Source organism: Pezoporus wallicus, unplaced genomic scaffold, assembly GCF_028554395.1.
Source record: "Pezoporus wallicus isolate ANWC-B61680 ecotype Strahan unplaced genomic scaffold, APGP_CSIRO_Pwel_v1 contig_227, whole genome shotgun sequence".
Taxonomy (NCBI): Eukaryota; Metazoa; Chordata; class Aves; order Psittaciformes; family Psittacidae; genus Pezoporus; species Pezoporus wallicus.
In genome coordinates this window covers 3,805,787-3,832,423 of record NW_026635704.1, presented here as the reverse complement: position 1 = coordinate 3,832,423, position 26,637 = coordinate 3,805,787, and the positions used below count along the sequence as shown (strand labels likewise).

The 26,637-nt window shown below is 38.3% G+C and overlaps 1 protein-coding gene across 1 annotated transcript in view; it reads right to left on the bottom strand.

Moving 5' to 3' along the window:
- The window catches only part of PIEZO2 (piezo type mechanosensitive ion channel component 2), a 295,110-nt gene that overhangs the window by 166,665 nt on the left and 101,808 nt on the right, over positions 1-26,637 (bottom strand). The window contains exon 3 of the mRNA XM_057397456.1: positions 21,385-21,510. Within this exon, the coding sequence (XP_057253439.1) occupies positions 21,385-21,510 (126 nt within the window). The remainder of the gene's footprint in view (positions 1-21,384; positions 21,511-26,637) is intronic.

The window sequence follows — 26,637 nt, the reverse complement described above, 5'->3', positions numbered from 1 at the left end:
CATCTCAGAGACAACCAAGCTATGGTGTTAGCCACATCTGCCAGCTATGCACCCACTGTCACATCAGTGGAGGTCTGAAGATGAGCAGCTACAGACTGCAAGGACTTCCCATTCTGCCCTTCACAGTTCTGTCAGGAGTGTAATTCACCTATGGAGGCTGTTCCCCACTACTCATGCAGCTGCCCATGGACTAAACAGGACAGATATGATGGGACAGCAGAGCTCCCCCTGGCAGGTACACAACCTGGTCCCACTGCAAAATAAAAATACCAGCTAAGCATAGTCCAAAATGACAAAAATTTACTACAGATGCCCATTATTAATTTCTCTGGTTTCTTTTTTCATGCACATTTAATAACGCACATCTCCACGTCTTTTGTTTAAAGGTTTATCTTGGATATGCCAATCTCAAAAAATACATTGTGTTTCTACAGGGTTGAGAACTGAGAAGATTTACAGTACTTCAGCCTTGGCTGGCAACAGTCAGCCTAGGATACATCTAAGCATCAGCTTTTATAAATAGGCTATGCATTGTCCACTGCTGTAATGTAAATCAAACATGAAAACTACTCCCACAGACATGGTTAACTTGAGTATCCTCCTCAACAGACAGAAAATTCTATCACCAGGCCAAGCACTTAGAAAATTGAAACCACGGGAGCTACATGAACCAAAGTAGACCCGGAATGTGCAATCCCTTCAGAGGATCTAGAAATCCATAATCTCACATCAACCAACCTTACAAAGTCTGCACTGATTTTTTTTTGTTTAAAGTGTCAGTTTATAACAATATTGTTCATCCTTAACAAAATGGCAACATACAGTAAGAGGGGTCAGTGGATGGCCTAGCAAATATTCAATACAGCAAAGGTTGCAAGCTACTGGTCAGACTAGAAAAGTTGTGACCAGAAGCAAACTCTATTTTTCAGGTATTTGGAGGCCTCTGTGAAACACTTCCTGCCTGCTGGTGCAGTTTGTTAAATGTCAGTTTTACTGTCCACTGTGTACACCACAGGCATGCAAAAAAGCAGCTGATGCCAGTGTCCAACTTAACGGGACCCAATCTTGTGATGTGAACATTTGGTCTTTTTAAAAGGGTGGAACCTGTCACTCTAAAAAATTTAGTCTAATTCACTTTATATGTTCTAGAATTTGAATGAGTCACATCACTAATAAAAGAGGGAAGTCTTTACTGCTACTGTTACCTTGCCCTTCACAGAAAAATAATGACATGTTATTGGGGATGTCTTCAACCCACAGAAGAGTGAATTCATTTCTCTTCTGTCTCTCCATTTCCTTCTCCTCCCCCTCCAGAACTGCTCAGCCCATCCTAATATTCCATCCCCATAGTGGGAGGGAAAATTTGACTCTTCATGACCCTATCTTGAATCACTCTTCCTGCCAAACACTCCAAAGAGCCAAAAGTTTTGAGGCAAGCAAGGCCAACCTTTCAGAGGATAAACAAGGAGCAAGCCCAAGATTAGTCCACAAATGTCAAAAGAAATCTCATGCCATTAAGGCTGGATGTGCAGGTAGACAGCTACAGGACATCTCTATTTTCTACATCCCCATTCTCTACCTCTTTCCAAGGACAAAAGATGCTGACTAGGTCAAAGTCCTGCACTAGGTCAGCCCCACCACCCAGTACTCACTGCAGCTGTGGAAGAAGAGCTGTATTCAAATTGCTTGAGAACTTTGCTCCTGTGTCAAGAGGTAAAACCTGGCTGATGTAGTTGAAGAAGAAAAAAAGAAACAAAATCAAAACCACAAAACAAAACATAAAGAAAAAAAAACTTCATATGCCATTAGTTACATATTACCCGAGATTTTAAAGCAATTTCTAGCTTTAAGTAAATACTACTCAAGTCAAAATTATGTACAGAATTAAGGATCAATTCACAAGAGAGATTTTAGACTTTGGGTAGATTTTTTTCCTATTAGTGCCTCATAATGAAGTAATTCCTGAATTAGTAATACATTTGTCAATCCCAGTTAGCAATTATAGTTATTACATATAAAACAATTTACTGCTCCAGACTACAACGTAGCAAAAGTTTGGCATGAGGTTCTAATTATCTACTGAACCTGAGTCATGCCAAAACTGGTGGGACAAATCATATCTTAACTGCTAATACTAATGTGACCCTGCTGAATACAGCTTCCCTGTATCATGGCACCAATCCTGAGAGCAGAGTGCTCAGTGGGACTTGTACAGGTGCAACTGCTGGCCTATGAAAAGTTGAAGGGTGAGGGGGTGAACTGCAAAATGAGAACAAATGCAACAAGTCAGCTCAAGTGATTCAGCCGAGGGGGTCAAATCTCTAACAGAAATAATCAACAGCTGCTTTTCTGAACAAATAAATATACACACTATTTAAAAAATAAAACTTAGCACTCCATACTTCTCTGAAGAGAGATTAAAAAAATGGGCTCAAAGGAATGGCTTTGATTTACAGGTTTTCATCCATGAACTATGGACCCTGAAAGATGCTCGACACCCCTACCCGCTACTAACTTAAGAATTGGCAGTGAAAAGAAGGAACGACACTGGAGAATTTTTTTTTCCACCTGTTAAATAATTTAGGGCTTTATTTCTTGCACAGCTGTCCTTCAGCAGGTTTCATGGAGTGCTGTGGCTAGAATGAGCTTTGAGAGGTGAATGTAACTTTCTATTACATTGTATACTGAAAAGCACGCATTGAAACTGACACAAATACTGAATTTCACAGGAAGCAGTGAAGAATTAGAAGCATAAAAAGGAAAATAAGAGGTCATTTTAACATGTTTCCAACACATGTCAAATGGAAACTGAGAAACAATTTCTGTACTTTGTTGTATGAACAAGCTCATCAGGGATCTAAATGCCTTATCTTAAGATATCTTGCATTTTATGCATTCCTATGCCAGGAACTCATTTTTCTAAACTCACTTTCTAAATTCAAGAAAAATATCTTTTCTGGTGGATTTGCTGGCATCAGCATTGTCAAAGGGCCAGGCAACAGTGGGATGCAGCTGGGCTGGGAGCTATAAAAACACAAAGTGAGTGCTTGACTTGAAAAAACTGCCATCCAGACAGAACACACAAACTGAAGGAAATGTTAAGATACACTGTATTAGGCTGTGAGAAAAGGAGGCTCTAGGCTTGTCCTGGCTTCAGCAGTAGCAGCCATTTTTTCTCCTTCTTAGTAGCTGGTGCAGTGCTGTGTTTTTCACTTTCGGACTGGGAACAGTGCTGATAGCACCGATGTCTTTAGTTACTGCTCAAATGTTTGGTCAAAGAAGTATTCCATACCACAGCACATCATGCCCAGGATGTAACTGGGAGTTACCCAGAAGGGCTAGTACACTGTGGGGTTGGACTAGGTATCGGTCAGTGCTTGGTCAGGCTGGGGGGGGGGGGGGGGTGTTATCGGTCGGCTGGTGGTGAGGTGTTGTATTCTCTTCCCTTGTTATTTCCTTTATCATTGTTATTATTGGTGGTAGCAGTAGTGATTTGTGTTATACTTTAGTTACTAAACTGTTCTTATCTCAACCCGTGGGAGTTGCATTCTTTTCGATTCTCCTCTCTGTCCCTCCGGGAGTAGGGGGAGGGAAAGAAGGGAGGGAGGGAGTGAACGAGCTGCCTGACTGGTTTTAAACCACAACAAGGCTGTACTGAGCTGGGGCACAATATTAAATCACGATGTTCAGTATCATGTTTCTGCAGCTTCTCATCTTTCCTCAGATGGCTGGAAGTTTGTCTTTAGGTAGCTCTCAAGTGACAGAGTCACCACCCATCTCTTGTATCAGACCCAAAATACCTACAAATCTTTCAAATACTCTTCCTTGGTCTTTCCTCTTTTAAACTGGCCTATCAAAATTGCTGTGGATGATGGCTGTGTCCTGGAAGATCTCCTCTGCTTGCATGCAAATCCTGCATAAAGTAAGAAAATTAACAGATAGTGACTTTTTTGATTTACCATGTATCACATCTCCCCCTCTCTCCATCCTGTTTTCACCATTAGTACTGGAAGTCACTGAAAAAAAAGTTGTTTCACCTCTGTTTCCAAGTGACGCTAAGCCTGACAGGTGGAACATCTTTGTATGCCTAAAACGTACCACAACTCCTGGTGGTTTAAAATGTCCTGAGAGCTTTTGTACCAAGCTGCTGATGTGCACGCCTGAAAAAGTGGATTTGCCAAGCAGTGATATCAGAATTATGAGACTCAAAATTACTACTAAAACAGCTTTTTAGTTTTTATTTTATTTTCAAGAGATCCTTTCATGTGTCAATAGACAGGGGCCAGGAAAATACTCAAGTCAAATGCTTACGTGACAAACAGGTTAGCAATGGTGTTTGCACTTCTGTGAGATGCTTTAATGTTGGGAGACCTCCTGCTGATCTCAGGAAGCAGGAACCAAGAAGCATACTTACACGTGTAAGCAAAAGGAGTGTTCGGCATGACTGCCAAGTAGGATGTCCAATTATTGTAACAAGCTAGATGTCTGCAGCCAAAGGACTAGGGAGTAGGGAGGGTCTACACAGGATATATGTGGTGCTGCAGGAGGAAATGCATTGCAGAAGAAATATATCACATAAAGATACGTCGGGCTAAGTGAACATAGATGCAGCTAACGAATGACACTTCCATGGAGGCTGACTTACACTTGGTGTATGGATAAAGCAATTAGCCAATTAAGAAAATTGCATTAGATGACAAGAAGTAATAACTGTACAATGTTAAAAGGAACTGATTTTAAAGCTACAAAAGGAAACCACAGCCTCGTTACTGTGGATTCAGGCAATTGGAGCAATTGGATCCTGCTGTACTCTGTACGTCCTGTTACACTTGTCACTATACTGCCCTACAGTGAATGAACACAAATGAGGAAAAAACTCCTGTATTAAGGTTTACACCTGATAAAAGCTAATTAAGCCGAGAAAGGCCAATTAGCTGCCCAACTGAGGGACTGAAACTGACCCTGGAGAAACCATTAACTTGTCAATGCAGCTGCATCTCATGAGGACAACAGTGGTTCTTGGCAGCCAGCAGGAGCTCTCATTGATGCTCTTCAACATGAGGATCTCTCCAGATCCCCTGTACAATTAGAAAGATGAAGCTACTGTTTAGGAACAATCAGCATCTCTGTCAGCAACATATTAGATCCACAGCTAGAACGTCAGCAGGTAGATACATGTCAGGCGAAATTCTATACTGATTGTTCAGCACATTAAACATTTACATTATGCCACCTTACTGCTTAATTTTTTAATGTAACACAGTAAATCTTTTGGTTTTGTAAATACTATTAGTTTTTTCACTAATGAAATAGCATACTTTCTACTAGGAAAAACACTGAGCAAGAGAGAGAACTAGAATATGATAATTTGAAGGGGAGGTCTGCAGTAAGAACACTGAGAGCTTATAGTTCTGTGAAATCTGCTGCTGCAGCTACCAATAGAAGCACGAGGGTAAACAAAGAGGTCAGAAAGCAGATTACTGGCTCATTGGTTTTTGTTATGGTAATAAACAAATACTCATGTGCAGAAGTTTCCCCCCAAGTGGTGGCAGGCAAGGTATTCTCAAGGCTTGGTGGTTGGTGGATTGCAATATTGAAAAAGCTGTATATGCAGGACTTGAAAATCTTCTTTCTCTCCGGGCAATTGGTCAACCTCTTGGGCACCAAGGAATATTAACTTTCCATGGTCAAAGCACACCAATCCTGAAATAAATGTGTTCTTCCATCACCTGGAAGTATCTGCACAGCTATGATGATATTTGCTGGCAAAATCCAGTCTAATTTATTACGAGTTGGGGTAGTGACATAAGACCAAGGACCACACCTGATTCTGGTTCTTGTTTATGCCCTTTGTATACAAGAGGATCTCAGATCTTTGCTTTTGATTTATGTTGAACACAATCTTAGTTGTCACACTGTTCAAAGAAACCTTCTAACAAGTGCTTTAAAAATTTATTTTATGAGATATTTCATCCTCACCTCCATCTTTCCACAAAGGATGCAGTGACTTAGGACTTCCATACAGTTCCTGGAGATGTCAATAAAGTCTTGATAGCAAGGAAGTGGAATTGTCAAAAACTATCCAAGAACAAGAATTACAAATGGGTGTACCTTGACTGAATGCCAATGTTTAAGTAGGACAGCAACATCCAATTCCCAAGTCAGAGTAACAGCAGAGACAGACCGGTCACAGAGGCCCCCCAGAGTAGCACAGGGTGCAGACAGAGCCACAGAAATGCTTCTAACATAAGGCATTTTTAGTGTGCAACAAATTTAATGAAGTTTAAAACAGAAGCATCAAGTGAGATACTGTCACACCAATGAAAACAGATGTCCAGGTGAAATAGATGTGAACATATGAAAATAAATGAAATGTATGTGAATGGAGGAAAATGTACATCAATGCTGCTCGTTTTAAAGCCCCTATTATTTGACTCTACCCTACATAAGGAAGCACAAGATTTCCAGTAACAGAGATCATAATTCAAAGCCTAGCCAAATACTATGAAATAACCACAGAGATTATGACCTAACTATCCACATCCTGGACTAAGAACTTCAAAAACAAACAAACAAACAAGACACATTGTTATTTATGCTGAATTATTACCTAACTTTGTTACCATTTCTGAGTTCCAAAATATTCTACTCGTCTTCATAGGAATACGTTTTTATTTTTGACAGCATGCATATACAACCTCCAACTGAAGAAGGAATAATGAACAGAAAGATGTTAGGATAAAGTACCTAAAGAGCAGAGTGCTCCTGATGGGTTTGATTTACATCTGAATGGATTTAGGATCAGCATTTGGAAACTGCAAAAGCCTACCTTCCCCTCTCCAAACTAATCTTTTTCAGCTCATAAACCTTTTCAGTATTTATAACACCTTGCTTTGCAATGTCTTCTGCATCCCATATGCGAGGGGTATGGGTTTTATTAATATTAATAGAAAATTACAGAGACCAAACTTGCTAAGCACTGATCCAAATATAGAGGATGCTACCTCAGAATTAAATATATCCATAAAAAGCTACAGCTCCAAGGTGAAAGTAGATATTTGTACCACAAACAGTAACACAAACAAAAAAACCCAAACCTCTCTAAACATAGGATTACTTTGGCAGTAGTCCTAACTCAGAGAAGAGAATATGACAGTGAAGGTTTCAGAGATGAATGCAGTCACTGTGTGATATGTAGAAGGTAATGAGGGAAGGGAAGCAGAGCAACTGAAAAATATTTTCCATAACCTAGTGGGTTCTCCTCATATCTGAAATCAAGAACCTATTAGCAAATCTTAGCAGACCTAGCATAATGCCATGTAAGTCTAATATTTAACCTTTATTCAGTCTCAGAGCTACATATCATATCTAGATTATATAAATAACTAAACTGATACTTCCCTCAACTTCTGAGAAGTCTTTGAAGACTAGAAGACTTTGAAGACAAGAGATGCAACTAGCTAAAAAGTAAACTTTTTTGCTACTCTCTGAGCACAGTACGTAGCAAAACACATCAGCCACCAATTCAATACAATGTTTATTATCAATTCCTGCAGCTGCTGCTGTAGAACTCTTCATTTTTTGCTATAGCTTGCAAAAAAGTGACAGGAACAACTGTGAGCTCTGAAAAGGAAATGTGATATCATTTTCTTACTGTAATCCAGAATGACATAGGATAGATGCGGAAACTCATCTTTGACTTTTTCCAGATGTCCATGGAACTGTATTAGCATTCCAGCTTTGTTTTATGTACATGTGTATACCGCGAACTTCCTCGCTCAGGATTTTCTTTTATTATCATATATGAAAGAATTTTGCCAGTGTTTCAGTGGGGACATTAAGAGTCATAAAAATAATTTAAAAATTAATGTATCATAGGTCTGGTGTTATCTAACTTGTGTAAAGGCCTTTGAGAGAATGGAATGGCAATCAACAGGTGGTATTTCAGTCTCAAGGCAATGCAGTTTCATGAGGTGAAATCTATTTTGGTTTAAAGTCTTCATAAAAATACGACACAATGAGAGTGCAGCAGCAGAAGCTAGGGACAGTCCTGTGAGGCTGTAGAACTGCTACACTGGGCAGAACTATGGCTCACACACATATGCCAACAAGACAGATCTGATTTCAGCCAGTTCCCAAAAGTTTCAATAAATTCTTAATTCTTCATAAATTCAACAAAATTCTTAATGACCTTAGAGGTAGAATTGGAAAGTGAAGGTTTTATTTGGAGCAGCATTGTGACTAAAAAATCATTCCTATACATCCACTGCCTCCCCAGAAATCTTGTCGAGGCAATACCTGTATGGCTTGTAGCTTCAAGGACTGCAGAAAAGCAAGTCCACCATGGACTCCTAGCTGCTTAACCAGAGAGTGGTGAACAATATGCATAACAATATCTGCTGACTTTACCCACGCTTTCATGCACTCCCTCCTCCTGCATGTTTCATGGCTACTGAGCATCTGATGAAAGAACAAGTTCAACAAATCACATCTGCTCAATATCCCCATCCTGCAGAAAACAGTGATTTACTGTGTGACAAATACATGCTCTGAAGCTAGCTAAAATTATTTCCATTTTGATAATAAAATCACTGGGGTTTTTTTTGTTTGTTTGTTTTTTTTGTTTGTTTTTTCTCTGTTATATCTCAAATTCTTGCATCCCCTGTGATCTTGCCTGTTTGACACCTCTCTGAACACTTTTGGAAGCACCCATATTTGGAGTGACAGCAGTTGAGCTTCCACGCCATTGTCCACTGTAGAGCACCTTCCTTCCTTTAATGAGATTTTACTATGAAAAAACAGTGCTGAAATGTCCTCTTCCTCCCACTTAGCAAGGTTCCCTAATTGGGTAATTCAATCAGCCCAATTCCTGAAATTGCACAGGTTGCCGTGCAGTACTAAAACTTAATAATTACAGAAAGCTCCTGCTGTAAAGAATGAGGCCCCTGAAGATGAAAATGTGTTTATATAAACAGAAAGAAATTGAGCACAACCTGATAGCAGTTTAAAAGGCATCCTTTGCCCACTCTGCACAGCACTGATTGTTAGTGTTTCTGCCAGTCTTGAACTTTATTCTTAGGCAACATTAAAACATCAGATAGCCAAGAATAACGTAAAGGATAAATATGAAATGATGAGAACTGGGAGACCAAGAAGCGCTACATAGTTGGAACTGCTGCCAGCAGAACATCAGCTCCATTTTACTCCTGCAATATCAGTTGCAGTTTTGGAAAGTCCCACATCACATTTGCAGGTATACACAAAAAGTTAGCCATAACCATTTTTTATCTCCTTTCTATTAAAACAGAGATGAAAAAAAGAAAGTCCAGACTTATTTGTAAGACTTTCACCAGTGTGTCTTTGTAATTCCACACATTTTATACTGCAGCTGTGTTTAATTACCACTAGATCACCACACCCTCAAGGTGGATGTAGGATTTTTAGGACTATTAAAATCCAGCTCCCAAACTAAGACCATGTTTCTAAGAATGATGGTTAAGTTCATAGATTCTACACTGGAGCCTGTTCTGAGTGTAATTTGAGTCCTTTGACGTTTCTACAGTGGATGTCAGAACATGGGTTCTCTTGTGAAACATTACATTATTCACAGACAAACCTGTGGGGTCTAGAGAAAGCAGGAATTTCCTGGAACCTGCTATGTAGCCATCAGTGGCATTGCCAACAAACTGCAGGTACACAATCCATGACCAGGTCAAACTCTGCTGGCTCTAAAGGATGAGTTAAAAATCATCTTTTTGCATTTCAACATCCTAAACTTGTATGCCAAAAAGACCCTGAAAATAATGAAAATTAATTTGCTATATGACATTTCTTGACCATAACTTTTTTAATTAGGTGATACATGAACCAAAAATGCATAAAATGTTATCAGTTCTTATCACTGTGTCCTTTGTATTGAGGGCTTGCCATCTTCTTTTGAAATGCATGGCTACATATGTAACATTAACATACTAGTTGGAGCTTTCATGAATTAACGTACTCTGAATTACACTACTCTTGACTCTCTTCAGAAACTACTTTACAGTTTTCTACGCTACAAAAACCTTGAGAAAACTCTTATCAGCCACTGTCTGGAGTGCATCATAAATGCTTTCCAGTGGTTCATGCTACTCCATTGTGAAAACAGTGTTACGACTGTTTTCAGTTTTAAAATAGACTTTGGAAGATAGTATGTCCTACTTTCCTTATTTCTAGACATATAAAACCAGGATTATAGCTTTGTAATGAAACATTGTTCATTTACTACAACTTCTACTGATGCTGTTGAAAATTTTTCTGATTTTAATCTATTTGATGACCATAAGATCTTTGAAATTCAGTTTATTATTACGTTAAATATATCCCTAAAGAAAAGTAGTATGATAAAATTCAGCAGTAAACACAGTATATATGGATGGAAAGGGTGCAGTGCTCCAGATGTAGATATCAGGGAAAATGTTAAGATTTGTAATGAAACAAGAGAGGGGTGTTTAAGACTGGAAATCAAGGTTACCCTTCAAAACTCATCTAATGAGTTCTCTTCCTTCCAAAGATGCAAAGGTTATTTTTGCTTCTTTTGTGAGTCTTCAGGAATTTTTCTGATTCCTTTTGCTCTGTGTTAAATATAAACATGACAGATGTGCTACACATTGTTTATTCAAAAGGTGAAAGATACAGCACCTTCTCTCATCCTGCGTCATTACTGATTCAGACTCATATATCTGGCAGAAATTGAAGGGAATTTTAAGACAGATTTTCCATTTGGAAGTAAACTCAAAGCATGCAAGTTCACATTGTATTTGACCAAGGTTTAGGACTCTGTTCTAACACACTGATGCAAGAGAGCCCACCAAGGCATTTCAAGTCCACGTTTGTGATGAAAACATTTTTTCCAGATGGCTCCAAGCCATATTTATGTGAGCAACACCTTTTGCTTTGCTTCACAGGGTGATTTGTTTTACACAGAATCATAGAGTGATTCAGGTTGGAAAGGACCTTTAGATCTCCTAGTTCCAACCCCCATGCCATGGGCAGGGATGCCTCACACTAGACTATGCTGCCCAAGACTATCCAACAGTGAACTCATCACAAAACATCACAGAACTTTAACGCTGAAACACCACAGATTTCATGAGCAGCTCAGTAAAAACAAACCTTTCAAGTTAAGGTTAATTTTCAGTCAAGGCGTAGTTTTTGTCCTGAGCAGCTTCCAGCCCGTGCTGTCTAGGGAAGTCCACCCAGCAGGGATGCTTCACCACCAGGGATGGCCTCTCATAGCTCCCACCCCCAAGCCTTGCCTAGGCTTGCAGCTGAGATGCCCAACTAGTGGTCCAGCCATGGCGGAGAGGCTGTGGAGAGAAGCTGTCATCATCTCATCTCAGATTTTCTGTTTCCTTACCAGCTGAGACTGATTTACTGCTGCAAACGTAAAGCATCAAAAGGCATAGAATCATAGAATAGTTAGGATTGGAAAGGACCTTAAGATCATCTAGTTCCAACCCCCCTGCCATGGGCAGGGACACCTCACACTAAACCATACCACCCAAGGCTCTGTCCAGCCTGGCCTTGAACACCACCAGGGATGGAGCATTCACAACTTCCTTGGGCAGCCTATTCCAGTGTCTCACCACCCTCACAGTAAAGAACTTCTTCCTTATATCAAATCTAAACTTCCCCTGATTAAGTTTGAACCCGTCACCCCTTGTCCTATCACTACAGTCCCTAATGAAGAGTCCCTCCCCAGCATCCCTATAGCCCCCCTTCAGATACTGGAAGGCTGCTATGAGGTCTCCACGCAGCCTTCTCTTCTCCAGGCTGAACAGCCCCAACTTTCTCAGCCTGTCTTCATACAGGAGGTGCTCCAGTTCCCTGATCATCCTCATGGCCCTCCTCTGGACTTGTTCCAACAGTTCCATGTCCTTTTTATGTTGAGGACACCAGAACTGTACACAATAGTCCAAGTGAGGTCTCACAAGAGCAGAGTAGAGGGGCTCAAGCCCAAGGGCTCAGACCCAGGTACTAAAACCGATGTTTTACAATGTGGGCACAAGCACGTGCAAAGGCTCAGGGTATCACGTTACCAAATTAGTTTTTCTATAAATACTCTGAATGATTCTGTGATGAAGAGCAATAAATAAAGATGTAAACAGCCAAACAGTAAAGACAAATCCTGAGAAATAAAGTGAAATATTTATTCTCAGTGGAAAGCATTTGTCTAAACACTGTTCAACACACAAAAATATAGTTTCCTATTTCTGAGCACTAATTCTAGAGTAAGACTCCAGTAAAATATTTATGTTACAGTGATTTGAGTGGTCAACAAGGGAACATTTTAACACGGTGCTCTACAGCAGCCCAGAGACTCTGGTCGCTAAAGCACTGTGGTGTTGGTCCTTATACACCCCATACTGGTACAGCTAAACACTGCCCATGAACAAGATAACTACTCCAAATGTAGGGCTGGTGTCAGTGGGGAAGTCTAACCCTGTAGACAAGTTTTCTCACTGTTACTGCTTGTGTGATCAGCCAATTTCTGACTTTGCTGGTCTTCAAAAACTTCACAATATGGAAAAAAGTGTTTTTTAGTAACTTGGGATTTAAAAGCAGTGAGTAATGCATTCTGTCTGGTAAAATTTTTACAGCAAGGTTAAGCATGTAACTAGGGGACAAGTAAGGGAGTGGCTACTTACAAAAATATAGAAGGCTACTCTTTGCACATCTGCTTCTTAATTTACTAAGAGCACTAACCAAAGGTATACATTAACGAAAAAGTTCTGCTCTCTTCTGCTTTAATTTCCTTCATGCATACATTGTGATCTCCTCTCTGCCATTCAAGTTTTATCAAGTGCCTTCTCCTTCACAGCTGGCCTTGATTTCTTTCTTGTGCTTTCTACTTCTGCTCCTTCCTTTAAGAGGGCAGAGATACAAACAGCTACCCTCTCTCTCCTACCAACAGCCCTAGAACAAGGTGACAGTGATGGTAACACTTCTTGGGTGCAACATGAGAACCTTCCAAAGTCCACCAGCTTCAGAAAGAAGCTGTATACACCATGGGCTGCCCAGCAGTCTCCCAGCCCTTCTCTCCAATGTAAATCTGACTGTTAAAACCACAAACTATGAGTGGCAGTGAGAAGGATCATCTCCTGTGTCAGATTCTCTTAAATGGTGGAACGCAAGTGAGTATGCTAACATCATTACGGCGTAATTGTACACATTTTACTGAATGTGTTATATATCAGGGATGAAAATTAACATTTAGAATTTAGTTTAATTTTCACATGGCAGCATATAAGTCCAGAAATAAAGACTCCATAAGTACAATGAACACCAACTTTCCGAACAGCTAGGCAGTAACACCCAGCAGGAAATTAAGCAGGACTTACCATACATGCCCAAGAAGCAATTACAGAAGCTTCTGTTTCCGCAGTCATAAATTTCCTGGCTGCATAAAGTTGCACCAAAAGCATTAAAGAAATGATGACGTTTGATGTGTACTGAATTAAAGGGAAATTAACTTTCATGTGCAGACTAAACTATTGTAACAAGTTTCTGCTGAGGCAAGAAAAAAAAAGCATGCTAACGCCTTTGACTGATAAAATGTTATCATGGGATGTGTGTTCCATGTGCTATACATTCTTGACTGAAGAATGACACTGAAGAAGTGACAGTCACTTTAAGAAACAGTCATTGGTTAATACCGTACAACCACACACCTTTCTAGGACCTTGTATTATGACTATATTTGTGCCACCACAACCTTATCTCACAGCGTCTTTTATGGCTAAGTATACTTTTAGCCCCAGGTTCTCTTTGATTCCACAGAGAAATCCCTTTTTACATATTTCATGACTCAGACACTGCATATCACCTATGCAAGAAACAGCACACTACGAAAACAAAGAACGATAGGAACTACATTGACGTTTTATTCCTTGACATCATATTTCCTGCCTTTCTGTCATTTGCTAGGTTTGCAGGAATTTCAGCTATGAATGCTCTGCTGCAATCCACATGTGCACTACTTGTGCTAAATTCTGCAAAATGCTCTCTCTCTCAGTGGAGGTTTGTATAAATTGTTATTCATTGCTTTTAAACTCATTATTCTGCTGGTATAGTTGCTGATAAGTGGGAAGCTCTGAAGAAATCCTATTCTCATTATTCTTTAAACTGTGGTATCTTCATGAGCCCAAAGCCGTACAGCCAGCTTCTGCTGCAGGTAATACAGTACAAGCCACAGAACAGGAAATGCCCCTTCTCAGAGCAGTTTACAAGCTAAGTAAGTCAGAGCAGGGTTTTTTTTTAATCCACATGGCACTGGGCAGATGGAAGTACCCACCAACAGACAACCCTACTGCTTAGGATAGAAGGACAAAATCCACATAATAACTCTGAATAAAGAACAGTAGTTTTTACAGTTCCCTTTCATTTTTATAACATGTTATTAACTTGCACCCTGGAAACATTTTCAGCTTCTCATATGCTCAGCGTTGTGTATCTTTCTAATAATGCAAGAAAAAAAAGCTTCAGATGGCTTGGTGAAGACATAAAACAAAGCCAAAACACAGGAAGTAACTGATCTCTCATAACAACTGAACAAAAAGTCTTTCCAGGTAACTAGCTGTCTGTACTGATTTAATCAATAATGACTGCAGCTCAGAACTTAAAAACTCTGTAGGTATCTGCATTCTCTTAAAACTAAACTTACATTATGGGATTTAGTACTGTCAGCCTTATGTGGGTGCTGAAAAGCATGAAGAATCTGTACAATATATAAACTATACTGGATATTCCACAGTTGTTATTGGTTGGACGAAGCCTTGGGTGGTACGGTTTAGTGTGAGGTGTCCCTGCCCATGGCAGGGGGTTGGAACTAGATGATCTTAAGGCCCTTTCCAACCCTAACTATTCTATGATTCTATTCTATTCTAAATACTAGTTTGTTTCTGAACCTTCTTCTCTTGCTACTCATACAGACAGCGCACAAGCACAATCTGACAATGCTTGTGATAATAGAATGGTTTCTGAAACATTTAAAGGTTTTTTTTTTTTACTCAGACATCAATCAAGATTATAATCTTTGAGATGACACACAAAAATATGCTTAAAATGCGGATATTCTGTAAGGTAATGCTCACTCTTAATGGAATAAATCTGTGGTTTTAAACATACATTTTCAAACCAGGATGAGTTTACAGATGACATCCATTTTAGTTTCAACTACAACAGCCCAAGGCACTTGCTAAAGAGAGTAAACACCTCAGTCTCTACACATCTCAGAATAAAGAAATCTAAGAAAATCCAGGTATGAGGTCAAAGGAAGGACTTAGGTTTGAGGCAGACCCTTGATGTTGAAATATAAACTTCATTAAACCAAAAAGGAAGAGTATGTTACATGTATGATGGAGGTGACTGAAGATGTCACAACTCTGCAGCTAAACCAGTTGTTTGGAAGGCAGTTTGAGCATCTGCCTGGTCAGTAAGAAACAGGTATCTGTTAAGGAAGAAGGAGCTGGCTTCTCTGGGATGCAAGTGCTTGAGGATTCTTTAATGTGGGTAATTGACCTTCGATTTGGTAAGCAAAACCATTCCAGAGGATATAGTGACTTCTTCAGTACTAAAATGAAATGTTTACTTTGCTATGACTCTGCTCAGAAGCAGAAGCTTCTTACATAAATTTACTAGTTTTCTTCATGCCATTTAGATTAATTTCATTCCATATGAAGTAACGTTTTTGAAATTAACACTGACAAAATTATCAAGACAATTCATGGTCAGGAAAGTATAATTTGTTTCATGAAATAGTATTTCAAATTTTCAGTATTTTCAAAATACTTGTTTTCAAGGCAGCTTCTCATGAAACAATAAGTGCAAACAACCGACAAGAGCCCATGAGATACACTCAGACTCCAGGCAGGAGCTGGGCCAGTAAGTCATGGTGTTTGAAAGACCTGCATGTATCTGCCACTCACCTTTCAAATAAACATATGAAATTCTGTATGAAATCTCTTAATCTTTTGCCCCTTTGTAAGTAATTCCAGTATCTTTATTTCCAATGGGTTAATAGATCCAACTAGAAATACAATAGTCTTCACAGACGCAGTACTTTTCAAAACCAGCTCAACCTTGAAAGCATGCTCAGGAGGATATAAAAGATATGGATACTCGCCAGGTATATAGGAAAAAGTAGTTATTCACTCCCAAGAAAGGTCAGCTGCAGTCCTGAGTCTGACCTTTCAATAAATGGTGAAACTTAATTTATTTGTACTGGGTATTCCTGCTTCCTAATATAACCAAAAACTTCAGGGACTTGCTGATATGCAAACACAGGATGGTCATTTAGCCAAGAAATAATTTCAAAATTTATCAAAGCAGAAGGTTATTATGATTCCACAATGGTGGCATGCATTTGTTTGACATTCACTGTGGCATACCAGAGATGGAGAAGTATCTGAATTTAGTTCCCATGATCTAACAAAGAAGCTATCTAGGCAACTTGGTGCTTTAAACCTATTCTCCCTTTTTCTTCACATAACCACTTTGTAAATAAAGCATTCATACTATACACAGTAAACAAATGCAGAGATTCATAGAAAGTCCTTAAAAGGATATCAAGGTATCTATTTCAGCTCTAGCAGGTCTATTATTTCATATATAAGAAAAACACCCACAAATACATCAAATACCCATCTTTGGTTTTCTAACAAACATTGAATACAAACTTAATTAGTGAATAGTTGAACTATTCTTAGTTGCATTTCTCATGGACAAAAATACTGTTCTGAAAGCATAAGGTAACATTCAAGACCAAGAGACGGTAGAGTTGGCACAAAATGAAAAATGGATGTATTTTTCTACACTACAACTAAGGGAAAAAGAATTTAGTTTTTTTACAGACTGACTAAACACAAGAAAAAGCTACACTTACAGAGGAGTAGTATGATGAGAGATAATTGCCCTAATTTATTGGAAATGAAGATAAAAATTAACATTGTGGAAAACATTCCTGCTGGTGGAAATGCCATTTTTAAAGATGTTTAAAATTAACTCTAGGAAACACTATAGTGTGCATACTGAAGAATGAGACCCTATACCACCTTGGGATCTAGTTTTCAATCGTCTGTCTCACAGATTCTATATGCAAAAGATGTTACCTTATCTAGTAATCAGAATGTTATTCCATCAGAAGTATAAATTTAATAATGAAATCGTATTACAGCGCAAATACTGCTACATCTCAAAATCAGATTCTGTGTTACTTGGAGATATCATCAGTGAAACAAGACTGATTACCTAGCTCTTGATAGCTTAGGAAGATTAGCCCAGCTCATCCATTCCTTTCCCATATGAACTCTGATTTTAAAAAAAGAAACTATCTGGGAGTTAGTCAATGTTAGTTCCATACAGTGTAGCTCTGGCTAACCAGAAATCTTTCATTAAGCTAAGTACAGAGTTCTAACAACAAAAATTTACTAATACTAGGCAATACCCACAAGGTTCTGAAGAAACAAGAACCCTGTACTGCCTAAACATTTTTAAACGCTTCTATTGATCCACCTATATACCTCTCCTATGTAACTTAGACAATGCTATAGCATTTTGTATCCCTCCTGAAAGAGAAGTAATATGAGCTCTAAAAGAGCAAGGGGATGAAAAAAAATGACAAACTGAAGAAGCTAAACATTCCAGGACTTTCTTATCCTTAACATTATCTATCAGCTGATTTTGAATAACACTGGTTCAGGATAAGAGCAGAGTATCTTAAAATGAGCCTGAAATTCTATGTGTCTGTCTTGCTCTTCCAGATGGCTCCAATTAAACCACTTCTGGATGTAAAAGATAAAGGGATGGTTGTTCTTAATTTCCAAAATGAAACTATAACTGTATAAAGTTTAAGAGGTGATAGTCTGTATCACACCTCTAATTTAAACATTTTTCAAGTGTTTCTATTACCAAAACGAAAATATTTTCAGAAGCTTTAATACAGCAGTGTGAAAAGAAAAAAACTAAAACCAGAAAATGATCTTTTGATTCAGAAGTTGGCATTTGAACAAACTGAGGCAAACTAACCTACAGGATTTGAAGACAAAGGTATACGTATTGAACAGGACTGGCCTTAACCCTGAGGAGCACTCCTGGTGACTTGGTCACCACCCAGATCTAGCCGCATTCACTACAACACTTTGAGCTCTGCTCTTCAGCTTGTTCTTCACCCAGTGCACCGTGAACCTACTCATCCCACAGTTGGACAATTTGTCCAGAAGGATGCTTTAAGGGACAGCCTCAAAAGCCTTACTAAAATCTAGAAAAACTACATCCTCCCTTCAACCGTTAGGTGGGTGACTGTATCATAGAATATCAAATTAGTTAAACAGGACTTTCCCTTTGTGAACCCATGTTGACTGAGCCTGATATTTTCTTTAAATTCCTTTCAATAGCATTCAGTATAGTCTTCTCCATAACTTTTCCAGCAACTGCCCTTTTTTGTAAATTGGAATAACACTGGCTACCTTCCAATCAGCAGTGCCCTCCCCAGACTCCCAGGACCTTTTTGTAGATGATGAAGAGGTGTCCCACCACAACATTCACTAGGCCCTTTTGTACTCTCCAGTTTAACTTATTTTAACTCAGGGAGATATTACAATTCCAGCAAAATCAAAACCAAGATTAAATTTAAGGGAAAAATAAAATATTTTAGTATAGCCAAAACCCATTAAAGGTGGTATGTGCAGGCAGCCCATGTAAGAGGGGCCACAAGCAAATTGGAGGGTAGAATTCAGAACAGACTTGATAAATAAAAGCATTTTTGGAAAAGGACAAACAAATTTCCATTACACTGTAAGAACACCCATCTACATAAATATGGGATTGGAAAAAATGCTCTGTTCTGCAGAAAAGGATTTGTGGGTTATAGTGAATCACAAATAAAACGTGAGACAATGCTACCACTGCTGAAAGTACCATATAGTAATACATAAAAAGGGAATGTCACTTGCAGACAATTGGGTTATTGCTATACTTCAGTATGTGATAGTAACTTCTCAGCTGAAATACTGCCTAATTTTGGGCACTGAACTTCAAGAAGTATCTGGAATACTTGGAGAAAACACAGGTTGACCAACAATGATGAGACTAATCTCCTTCCTAGAAAACATGATGAATGAATAAAGTTTGCAGGGACTGAAGTTGTTTGGAGAGAAGAGAATGAGAGGAAAGAGTACCTATTACAGACATGACTACACCTGCAAATACTAACAAATAACCATAAAGACTAATGGAAAGGTTTTCTCCATTTTCACATCAGGCTGAAGAAGGAAGACAGGATATTGTAACTAACAAGAGAAAAACTTCCTAATGATAAGCATCAGAAGAGACTGTAGAATATTTCCAGTGGGGCACACAGGGCTTGAGAGTAAGACAAACAGCTGTAAAAAAAATGTTTTAGTAATAGTTGTTCTGGGTCTGGATAGGGAAACAGAAAACTCCACTCTTCCACTTCTTACTGAGTGTAAAGAGTTGAATAAACATTAACAGCTAAATCTAAAATGCAGAGGTCATAACACTGTGCAGACACCACAGGCACAGTGCTATCGTTTCTCCAGCTATGGCTTAATGCAATGCTGTAGTCAGTTTTGCAAAGCATTATTCATGTAGCTGGGGAACAGGAAATACAGTGGGGCTGCGTCACCAAATAATTATAAGCAGAAGTACTGCCAAAGTACTTTTTGGAGTGGCAATTCTGTCTTCTCACCTACACAGTACTATGTATGCTCTGGTGCCATTTAATGACAGTAATTGATCTTATTGCTTGATCTAGCAAAAGCCTTGGCCTTTTCTGTCACAACAGTCTTTGCACTTCCTTTAACAACTTCTCCAGCACCCTGGGGATTCAGCATCCATAATGTCAGTATCACATTCACCTCTTCATTAGCTTCACCTGAAGCTGACTGACTATAGCCAAACCAGTAAATGAAAAGGTGCCAGTTTACTCTGCAAACATGTTCAGGCACTGAAATCCAACAGGAATTTTTCATATTGCTAAACAGTTTAAACAATCTCAGAACAACTTTGGTTGGCCATCTTCTTCTCTCCCAGACAACGTAGACACTGTTTGAGAGTTCCTGTGGGGCGAATACTGTTCCCAACAGGCAATTTCACCCTACTCTGTGTGCCCAGGAGGCAAAGACAGTTTAATGGTAAAGATGTGGGTCATCTCATGTCACCTGGTCTCAGTATCATAGAGCAGTATGAGGCACATTTAATGCACTACTACAGCCATACCCATTGCTCTGTGAGGCCCCAAGTAAAGAAATCGTTATTAATGGCAGCCAGAATAGAAGCTGTTGCACTCAGGAACTGTTAATAAACAGACAGAAACGGTACATTCTCTCCTGGACTCTTCAGAATTAAGTAATTGTTTTAATTAGTTCCCACTGTAGACCTCAATTCCCACCACAGCAGGAAGAAAAAGCCAGCGGTTGCAGTCTAACGATGCTCATTTCAAGTTTCCTTAGTATTTTGTTACTTTAAGTCAAACGCTTCTATTCACATAGGGTTTCTTGTGTTGAATTGTAGTACAACTGTTTACCTAAGTGGCAGCAGCATACTCTGTGATAAATTAAATGGACATTTATCAAAGGTAAGTTGACAGATTAGATGTTGAATGTAAGCACTGTAAGACAAGTACAAATAGTTTCTACCTGGAGGTTACATATCCAAATCACTGGATAGGTATTTTCATTAACTTCTGCACAATAAAAAATGTTTGCTTCTGAATGATTGAAGAGCATTTCTTAAGAGAGGAAGATACAAAATGTCATGCAATGTATTTTTAAGTAGTGTTTGCACACAAATAAAACTTGAAAATCTTTCTTCCCATACACCACAGGTAAGAAAGAGACAAAGAGTGTTTAGAAACATAAATCTTGAGGTCAAGATTTAAAGTTAAATTAAATGGACAACTTAAGAGAGTTCCATCAGCAGAGGTATAATACATGGGTAAAAGGGGTTTCATTATTATGCCCCATTTTATTCTTAATACATTTGAATTATGACCTAATAACATAAACATGTAGCCACCTCTGTTTCACATCTGGGAATGATGAGACAGCCTAAAAGTAGAAGACATACAATTGTCAGTGCTAAACCCAAAGAAAATGTATCTCTGGTGGAAACAAAATAGTTATTACACTTCTCTTATTTCTTAAACCCATCTAGTCTTCTTGCTCTACTAACTTTGATTCTTAAGAAAACAAGCTGGAAAACAGAAGTAAACTCAAACGCACAGGAGCACAATGCTAACTGCTTTCTCATCAGTGCTTCACCCTTCAAAACACTGAAGCATTTGTACACTTAAAATGCTAATAAAAACTAAAAGTTTTTACTCACAGTTAAAACCAGGTTCAATAGTTTTTCCAGCTTCAAGACTGTTTATTGTAATCTGAAAGATGATGTGCAGCAGCAGAAATGATAGACTGGTGAAACACAGAGATTTTAATAATCGTCCTGTATGCCCTAAAAAACAAAATATACATACATACAGTTGGTGAATTTCTAACCATTGCTTAAAGGTTTTCAGCATAAAACCAGTAAAAATATGCTGACCAAAGATATTTCTACAAGTTTGTTCCACATTACTCATTCCACATTACTCATGATTGTCCCTGAAGGATCAACATCATAGCAAAAAACATACATTAATTATAGTGTCTTTGAGTACTCTTTAATCACAAACCCCAATGATTGTTATTACTGATATTTCCTTTTGTCACCAAAATCCAGGAAATAAACTTGCTAGCCAGAATAAGAGGTCAGACTCTGACTTTTTGAGTTAATAAAAAAAAAATAAAATAAAAATTCTCAAGTCTCAGGTAACCATTTTATACCAATAATAATATCACAATGCTTACCACCAATGTTATCTAGTCTGAAGACTTATTTTCTTGAGAAAATAAAAACTTATTAATCAAATTACTGTTACCAAAACAAATTACATGGGAGGGGGGATAACAACACAAAGCCTCAGTTTGGCTCAGGAGTACAGATATACTTTCAAATGAATGTTTTGCTTTGTGCAAACTGCCCTCTTTCTCTTCCTTTAGAAGCTTTTGAAAACAATTTTCTGTACACACTGAAGCCAGATACACTTGGTCATGGTTCCTCTATGATTCATTGCATATCTGTATCCAAAAGCCAGTAGAAAATGTTTGACGAAGACTTAGAAGATGCCTAATAAATCCTCTAGGAGACACTCAGCTTAATCACAGGCAGCCAAACTTGCAAGGCATGAATAAAATAAACCATTATTATTTCAGAAAATATTAATCTTCAAGACTAAGCTGTGCTGACAAATGAATATTGATAAAAGACAATATTAAATATTACCCTACTTGACCTATCAGCAGTAGAAGTTCTATTTTCAAAATATTTTATATCAAGATTTTACACCATTTACTTCATGCATTTGAGGGTAATTCTTATTTTTTTGTTTACAGATTAAAAACCAATACTGCTGGAATTCTTACTCAAGGTTACAAATAAAGCCATGGCTATGGAGGGCAGAACTAGAAGAGTACACCTCAGAAATGTTCACTCTACACACAGCCAGTTTTGTTCATACTTATTCTCATGTATCTGTTATGAGCATCTACTAGAAAGATGACTGTTTATATCCTGTATCTAGCCAGTAAAACAGCTTTTTGCTTTATATTCGTTATAGTTCAAGCATGTCATTGATGGTCTGAATGGGAGTTTATAAAGCAAAGAATCAGATAAACATGATTCAACAATTCTAGAAATAGTTTGACTATCTCACTTCATCACACTCCAAACTTCTGTTACATGATCACTATCTTGACTGCAAATTTTGATTACCAAATGCCAGTAATAAACTTCTCTATTTTATTTTTAAATAAAGAGATTAAAGAATTCAAACAAAATGAAAAATGGAAAAAGTGAGCCTACATATGAATTTCTGTGATCTGAAAAGAAAGATACATTCACTAGATACATGTTTTGTACGACCTATTCAGCAGTCTTTACTGGTAAGACACCAGAGCGTACACAGAAAGCAGACAACCTGGGCTGCACAGCATTACGAAAAAAAACAACAAAAACAAGATTTTAGATTCTTTGGATCAAAGGTCATTTTTTGCTCCTCTTCCACAGAAGCTGGCCTGATGTCCTGGCTTAGGGAAACAACTTCTAAGCACTATGAAAGCATAAATAACAAAATATTTTCAAAATCATTAAAGAATGAATTTATGACAAGCTATACGTTATCAAATCATGTATTAAATGTGATGTCATATGTAATGCAAGCCAAGGACTGAAATCCAAGGATTGCATTTTGCTAGCTTTTACAAGTTTTTGGTAAGTTTGAATATTTGGTAGTTTAGTCCTGCATTACCTGATCCTCTGCTCATGGTATTATGAGAGCTGCATGTTCACAATATACTAAAAAATTACATATCTCAATGCTGGAGACCAACAGCTTGACAACACAAACTCCACAGATATAACAGCTGTGTTAAAATACACAGATTCCACAGACAGTCTGGTGATTTCTGAAGTTCTGAATCACAAACTCTCCTCAGTGCTTGGGAGTAAACAGTTCAATAGATATCAAGCATGGAATTTTTCACATAGAAGTGGATTTTGAAGGTTTTGATAGAACTGTTTCAGTCAGCTTCCAAAGGAGAAAAAAATACAATACAATTAGCCAACACACATTCATTTCCCAAACTATTCCCACAGGAAGAAATAAAACCATTAAAAATCTTGGGTCCCTCTTTCAGTATTTCAAATGCCATATGTCTCCAAAATAAATCTCAATTTTAGACCTAATTTTTTAAAGCTTGAAAGCAAACATATTTGAATTGCTGATTGAAAAAAATGTTTCTTCTATGAAGCCTTAACTTTTGCAGTTGTCTTTCTTTCACTGTAGAAAATGTTGAAAATACATATCTTGAAATGTTGAAATGCTGCTAGGAAAATTTTAAAGGACTATTAACACCCGTCATAATAAACAATTTCTCAGTGTATGGGTAAACATGGCAGGGGAAATACACATTCGGAAGGCAGCTAGACATGTTCAGTGCATGTTACAACATTTCTCAAGAACTCGCTTTGTGGCCATCTGTGGGAGAAGACCACCATCAGATCCTACTGAGCAGAAGCCCTTTGCCTGCACCACATTCAGCTGCGCCAGCAGAAACTAGCCACAAGTAGTATTTGGAGAAAAGTAAGAAATACTATGACCCTAATTTCAAAAGTTTTGGAGAGACATCAACAACTTGGGAGAAATAGGAGTGCTAAAAATCAGAGAATTACCGGATACATAATTTATGCGAAGGAAGAAGTGACAGATTTGGATAAGGGATGAACTTCAATTTATAGTGGGATTTGGATAAACCCATTTGACTGTATTTTTACACATATTTTTTTCTTTTTACTGGAAACTTAGTTCTAAATTGCACAAAGAAAAAATTAACTGTATGGGTACAGAACTAAGATGGTGAGTAGACAGCCGAAATTAAGCTCCTCACATAAAACAGAGCTGCTTACAATGAGGAAGAGATTTTTGTTATCCTTCTTTTATTTTTCTTTACTCTAATGCAGTCACAGCTACAATACTTTTGCTAAAACATACCTTAACTGTTAAGCTACCCTAACATGAAAATCCCTGGGGACATGAACAAACACTGACTGTCCCACAGAGAAGGAAATACATATTGTTCAGAAAGCTGCACGGACAGAACATCGCCCCAGCTGACACCAGAAATTGCAACACCTATTCCTTCATTTCTGTCTTAGATGTAGACTCATGTATGTCCATGAAGACTAAAATAAGAAAAATCTTCTGGCAAAACACTGGTTCTGTAGCCTGAGCGCTGGGTTCTGCTTTTACTCACACCACTGCGGTGACACAAGCTTCAGAAAACTGTGGTGGATGGAAAGGGGAGAGCAGATTTGCCTCAGAACTGGCCTTAAAAACTATGAAAAGTGGGCTTGCTTTCAGGTGCAGTGTGACATAATGGCACCTAGTGGGACCAAAACATGGCATATGGCTTTAGAAACTTACCCCTGTGTGTCTCAGAAACACACAGGGAGGTTGCGCCAGCCTCCATGTCCCTCCAAAACGCTCCTGGGAAAGGGCTTTCTCCCCTCCAATCAAACCTGCAGGAAGCCTGTCAAGATACAATGGCTTCATTACACTCTTTCTCTCCAGCCCAGCTGCAACACTAAACCAGACTCAAGAGGGCCAAAAGCTTTTTCACCATGGCAGAGGTATCCATTTCTTATTTTCCAAAGCTAATCCAGCCAAGAGCTGGATTAGTGATGGCATGTGCCCCCCAGCCACAGGCATGTAACTTCAGTACAACTATTTGAATGTGATCGAGTAGGACTGCTGCCTTCAACAAACACATGAACCTCTTGAGTGCCTACACCATGATTGTATGCCAAGGTGGAGCCTGCTGTTCACACTGTTTCCAACACAGACAAACAGTACATTCATGTTTAGACAGGGAGTCTTGCGACCTTTTCTGCTACTCCTTTCCCTGAAACAGCAGAGTATGACAGAATTCAGGTTTTTGCTGTACACCTGGAACTTCCTAACAGCCTCTTTCAAAAGGGTGCGCTAAATAACCAATAACCAAATGGCCAGTTGTCACTAAGACCTGCTTTAAGAATCACATCTGTTTGCTTTTACAGTATAATCTGACAACAAATAATTGGTTGAGTCTCTAACAAAGTCAATAATACTACTAACAATTCATTCTGATTTTCAATAAGTAGTACTAAGCACCTATATGCAGAAGGTGATAAATTCAAGGGGTCAGTATTCATTCTGCATTCCATTATGATATCAGTAAAAGGAAAACAGAGGAGGAAAAAAATTCATTCTAAAAATTAATTTAAAACCATTTATTATTACAACAGTGTAATTCCTTTATCATGATCATACATATGCTGCATGCTTTCACCTAAAGTGTAGATTTTAGAGTGTTTGGGTGACTTATATGAAGTTGTTATTACTTTGCATTAGGATTTTTTTTTCTTTTTTAATGTAGTCTTAGTGTTGCATTGTCAGTTGGGTTCTGAATAATTTTAACATCTCTTTAGCCATACACTGGACCAAAAACTTCTGCAATACATCCAATATTAATTCAATAGCTTTGCTTGGGAATTTATTTACACAACTCTTTTCATTCAGATCACAGCAGATTAAATTCCAAAGCACAAATCACTTTTCATATAATCTTTGATAGCATACAGTGAGTGATAAATATTAATATGCATTTATCTACTGAACAAGTGACACTTCAGTTAATAAACATACCGTATTACAGCCAGTCAGGATTTATTTTTTAATAAACCTCTTCATCAGTAAGGAACAAACATATAATTAAAGAGCTCTGGGGACAAGGCCTGGTTAAGGTAAACTTCTGCATCACCAACAGGGTCAGTCCCACAGAATTTGTTTCAGCTATCTTAAAAGCTTAACTTCTTGATTTTCCACCAGGAAATCTAGCATCACCTCAGAGCCTAACTGAAACCAAGGTCCCAAGACTTTAATCTTCCACTGCATGCTTCCAAATAGGAGTCTGTCAACATCATTGACACTGTGAATCAGGGCAG